The 5,725-nt window shown below is 41.8% G+C and overlaps 1 protein-coding gene across 1 annotated transcript in view; it reads left to right on the forward strand. All coding sequences in view use genetic code 11, as the record gives it.

Moving 5' to 3' along the window:
- Positions 1–5,725, forward strand: part of EGR_05150 (Tau-tubulin kinase) — a gene marked incomplete at both ends in the record, with an annotated part of 15,661 nt that overhangs the window by 1,179 nt on the left and 8,757 nt on the right. The window contains one exon of the mRNA XM_024494399.1: positions 3,412–3,603. Coding sequence (XP_024351185.1) covers positions 3,412–3,603 — 192 coding nt within the window. The remainder of the gene's footprint in view (positions 1–3,411; positions 3,604–5,725) is intronic.

The raw sequence follows: 5,725 nt of genomic DNA on the forward strand, positions 1-5,725 counted from the left end.
GCAAAGTTTGCTTTCCCTTATTGCCTTCGATTCCTTGCTTTCTCCCCTTTCTGCCCTGGGTCTGTCTGCGGGTTGAGCCTTGTCATAATTTTGCGCGCCCACCGGTCTGTAGTGTGATTGGTTGGGAGGAGTGGATTGGAAGCTGGAGCAGCATTTGTCCGTCTGCTCATTCCCCTATCCCCTCAGATTACACTGTCCAATCCTCGTCTAATCGGACCGAGCAGTAAAAGCAAGCACTTGATATTACATCATTTTAGGCCGATCCTTTTTTTCTGAATCATTGCTACGTTTGTCAGACGGTGATTTACTCGAATTCAATGCACTTCCATGTGCTTTACAGTGATTCAGCGTTATAAACGTTTCATTATTTGCTTGTGAAAGAAGAGCCATCTCGTTTGTTTACGGTGACCTTGTCCTCCTTTTATTGTGACTTGTGTTAGCAGTCGATTTGTGTATTTTGTGGTTTCGTGCAGTGCATTCTCTGTATTTCGGTTTTCACTAGACAACGTTTCTCTGGCTCACTTGTCACTTGGAAAGTCTAGTTTTATACGATTTAAATTAGACTTTTAAAGTACCTTTAAAATCACAGCTACATCCAGGGTTTAGCGTGATTTCTAATACGACTTCTCTTGTCCCTTAGCAGAATCCTTGGCATCTTTGTGGTTCAGTTGGTATCTTAAATCCGACTTTTTTTGGCTATGTTTCGTCTTATCACCAAGGTGATTCGTATCACCGTTTAGTTGAGTTTACCTTGTCTTTGGGGCTCAGTTTGTATCAAGCCATGTGCACAGCGCTTCTGTATTCGGCCGCAAAAGGGTACCCATTTCGCCTGTATGTAGCGATTTTACCCTAACCTTAACGCAACCTGCGTCAGTGTTTGGACAAGTTTCACAAATCGTTGTGGTCAGGTGTGCTTTGCAATTATTACTATAACTCTCATTGTGTAGAGGGTTTAAAAGCTTGAAAGAAAACCGCACTACTTAACAGGATTTGTGCTGCACTCTAGATCCAATCCATTTGGTCTTCACGCGCTTTGCATCGGTTTGGTGGCATAAACGTTTTCAAAGTCGCCTATGGCTTTGCAATGAATCAAAGGCCTTGTGATTTGGTCAGTATTTGTAACCAATACTGCACGATTTGCTTAAACCTTTCGAGAGTCCGTCCCTGTCAGCATTTCCTCGCATTCGCGGTATTTCGCTTTAAGGATCTGTGGCTCTATCTTGATGGGTTGTTTTTGAAGGCACTGGTATCGTGCGACATGTTTTTTTGGTTTTTGAAAGGGCTTTATCCCTTCAGTTGAATGATCTTACTTCCTCGTCTTTGTCGCATCAGTCGAGACCACCCTTCCTGTATAAACACTTATTTTTCCTGATCGCGATTTGTGTTTGTACTTTAATCAATTCTGACGCCTTTGGGTCGGCCCTTGCAGAAGTCGGTTTTAAGGTTGCATCCGATTGTGGTAATCCGTGTCGAGTTTTTAGTGAAGTCTGTGATACCATTGTTGTTTGTTTGGCCTTGAAATGCATTAGTATTTCATTCCTTGTATGAGCGTTTCGAAAATCATGCGTGATGGAATGCTGGTTTGCTTTATTCTTGATTTGCGTTGCAGTTTAAACCCACTTTAGTCATCCTCTTGGCTCAGTTGATGTTTATAACTGTAAATACTGCACAACTTTCATCAGTGTTCTGTCGTCCGTTTTGAGTGATTTCTAGTACGGCTGGTTTGGATGTCTTGGTCCGGTGTCAGTCATCTTTGTGCTTTGGCTGATGCTGAAAATTATCAGTGTCCCACGATTACTGCAAGCATTTTGCACATGGGTTATGATTAATATGCTTTCTTATCTCTGTGGTTTATCGGTAGGGAATTGTTCTCCCTTGAATGTGATTGGTGTCAGCAGCAGCCCAAGTTCATGTCACCTCCTAAAACAACGATAATCTTGTCTTCCTTTTGGCGGACTTTGATTGTGGATTCAGGTCTTCAGCGTTGGTGTTGATATAATCTTTCACTTCAGTTTGCCGAAGTAACGAGCATGCTTCTTCCCGCCTTCGATTCGTGTATCTCCTTTTTTTCTTCAGACAGAGTTGTCTTTAAAAAAATCGTGATAGCGATACGGGAAAATGTGTTCATATGAAGACATCGATGGTGTTGTCTGCTTTGTAAAGCTTGTTTCAGGCAATACGTCAGATTAATTTTGTCTTTCTCGGCTGCTGAACTATTCAAATCTTTGAAGAAATTGGAGAAGAGGAGGTTAAAACGGGGTTATTTGTAAATGATAATATCAACTGGAACTCTTGAAACGAGCAATTTTCGGAGCTCATTGATGATGGTATTACAAGAGGCTGATGAATCGGAGAGTTCACTCTCAATCATGAATTCCTTATTCATTATGCAAAGTTATATCTCTGTCTTCTGAGTTCAGTAGGATTAAAAGTGCTTTTAAGATTTGCATTCCCCACTCGCTTTAGATAGAGCTGCTTGCCAGGTCGGCGAACGGACAAAAATTCTTAGGAATGTGGGGTGGAGACACTGTAACCGCACGTTTCTTCCTCTTTTCTCTTCATTTCTCTCTTCCTCCTTTTTTTGCTCCTTTTCCGTGCGCATGAGAGACAGAGCAGTTTGACTCTCTTCCTCCTCTTTTTTTTAGTTACTCTCAGTCAAGTCTAGAAGTTGGCGCTCTTTGATCACACTAGATCATTCAACGAAATTGCCTCTCAGCATTAATTCTTGCTGCTAGTAGTTCGGCATGCCTGTTTCACGAGGCGAAGGTGGGTCAGATGGAGGCTTTTCAGCTAGTATCGCTTATTTGCGACCACTTCTAATTATTTCAGTCAGGCCTCGTTAAGATTTCCTATTGTTGGTTAGCGTGAGCTATCTACTTTTGACCAGCAGACCGTTTGTTCTATCTTGATTGGACATCAACTAGTCACGTGGGAGACAGGCTGTAATGATAGATTACAAAGGAAATGCCATGTTAATCTGAGTTTGACCTCGCCACTGTTTGACAACTGTGACAATTCTCAGGGTCTCAGGATGGCACTGACTGTAAGATGTTTTATTGGTCCAATATCAGATTTGCTAATTCTACTCCTTTTTAATAAATCTGTATGGTTATCTCTATGCTAAATATATTCTGCTTCTGTTTTATCGTTTTACACTCAAAAATCTGTTTATGGCACAATTTGATGAAACCAGTTAACGCGAGATAATAAAACGATAACGAGTTGTGGTAGGAAAAGTGGGACGTAGTAACGATATGAGGCATGTATTTAATGTGTTAGGCTAATTCGTGAGATTTTAAAAGGAAGCTGAAGAAGGGAGACAAATGGCATTGCTGCTTTGATGTATAATCCCGCAATTCGGCCGACCTTGTCATGGTCGAGGTGCGGACACATTCATCGTCTAAAATTTAGCTTTCACGCATGAATACTACCAGTCATCGGATTAGACATGCACGCGAGCGCACGTACCTCTGTGCCCTCGTGGTGCAGGGAGGTAGGCTTAATTGTGCTGCCCTCTCTCTTCTCTGTCACACTAAAACTGATATCGTTTCGGTCAATCTCTGCCACCTCCTAAGGGCAAATTCGTGTTCGATAGTGGGCCAGGTAGCTATTCTTCCTCACCCCTCCTCTGTCTGGACAATCGACGTGACTACTGTCCTTGTTATTGTCACTGTACGCATGCCTTCCTATTTTTGATCACTTAGATGGACTCCGTGCCTTCTCGTTTCCCCGTCGTCCACTTTATTGCGATGTCGGTGTGTGTATGAATTTGTGTATGTGAGAGAGGGTGGGACGTGACCGACTTTCTTTTCCAAAATTAGCTGTGATCGGGATTTTTATTCCCTTTCCCCTACATGTCTAGGTGCCGCTTTTGTTTCCAATATTTCATGGAAGTTGTTGCTTTCTGTGAATAGGTAACTTCGGCTTCAGTGTTTTATCACAATGTCTGTGATTATTACTGACCTGTTAATCGACTGGTGATGAAACGGTTTTCTTTTACCAAGGAAACATCCTCTGATTCTTAAATATGGACCTTTCCGGAAAAAGGTTTTCTTAAACACTCCTCAATGATGCTATAACAGCTGCTCTATGTCCCGAACTAAATGCAAGAATCGTCCGCCAGTCATTTTTTAATCTTAGGCTTCTGAAGTGGTGTACTATCATGTTACCTAGAAATACTCTCTATAATCCTAATGAATGAGACCAAAAAATACTTTTACTTCTGTTTTCGGATAATATTATATGAAGTGAAGATCATAAGTAGCATTCTCTTTTACATTCCAATGGGTATAGGGTATAGTTGTTAACATGTAAAAGCGTTTGTGGGCCACAGACATGACCAGACGACACACGAGTGGGGAATCAGCTCTATCAAAAGTATCCAGGAGGGCCGGGAGAATAAAAGCTTAGATGTGACAGGAGCAAGATTCTAGCCCATCGCAAAAGCTGCCCTGTTCCAACAGCTACAATGAAGGCCCCTCCATTGTATAATTGTTAGTGTAGGCGTCATCATTTTCATCAGGCATTGAAAGGCGTCTCCTCTGCTACCTCGTAGAACCCTCAGCGGTAGATGAAGGGAAGATTGCGCCTTCAAGTGCTTGCAATACACACACCTATACGAATTTTCCACTTGATTTCACAGCACATATGTTTCTGTGTTAAGCTCGTCTTGGTATAAAGCATGCTAGGAATGTGACCGGAGTGTTCAGCGTTTGTCTTTTTCCAGCCTCTTTGACACACGAGAATACGAAGAAAAGAGAAGAGAGAGAGAGAGTAAATTACCTCTATTCTTCTTTCCCAACTAGCCGCGAGCTACGAGTTGCCTGGACCCTTGAACTGTTTGCGTGTTAAAATTTGTTTTTTTCCTCTATATCTCATTCGTGCGCGCATGTGTACTTTATTGACACCCACATAGAAGATGGCTTCGAGGACTTCACCATTTCTCTGCTTCTCTCCCTCTGTGTGTGTTCAAGTGATGGCCCCCTCTTGCAGTGACGCAATCACTCTGTATGAAGCTGAGTAGTTTAAGTTGTTTTGAGAAGAAAAGAATGCCTCGTTTTGTATTATTGCGTAGGACTTTCCACCTCCTCATCTGATTGCAGAGGATGGTAATTTTGCTAATGTATAAAGGCACAAACAGCAATTGCATTCTTCTCTGGTAGGTTGTAGCAGCTAGATTGGATGGGTAGATTTTGACGGTAGATAGATGCCTGAATGTGCGATGGATTTGCGGTTTCGGTGACCAAGTGGATAGATTGATTGACGAAGGGATCCACGATGCATAGACAAACCCAAGATGGATAGGTAGATTGAAGGCCATTAAATGGTGCTGAATGTTGTTAGAATTTCAAATTATTAAAGGAAGATATATCTTTTATGGCTTGAATCAGTGTAAGACAATTTTACATCCCTTTATATCCAATTGGACCGATGATGCCTCTTCAAGTAATTTACTTAGTTTTTTTGCTGAGAATTTGTATGGAAATTTTTCACAATCCCGACTGAAAAATAAAACTTTTTTATAAACAGCTTTTTAGAGAGTGAAGGAGAGCATGTATCCCAATACAGACTTAGGTAGGTGTTTTCCATAAACTGTTTGGGAAAGAAATTGGGGGGCGAGGAACCAACATGGTAGGATTGTAAGGTTTTTTTCACCTAGTTGGAATGGAATCAGGAGAATGGAGAGCAAACTGACACAGGGTTGTGTATGAGTGACCGCGTGGGG

This window comes from Echinococcus granulosus, assembly GCF_000524195.1.
Source record: "Echinococcus granulosus chromosome Unknown EG_S00036, whole genome shotgun sequence".
NCBI lineage: Eukaryota > Metazoa > Platyhelminthes > Cestoda > Cyclophyllidea > Taeniidae > Echinococcus > Echinococcus granulosus.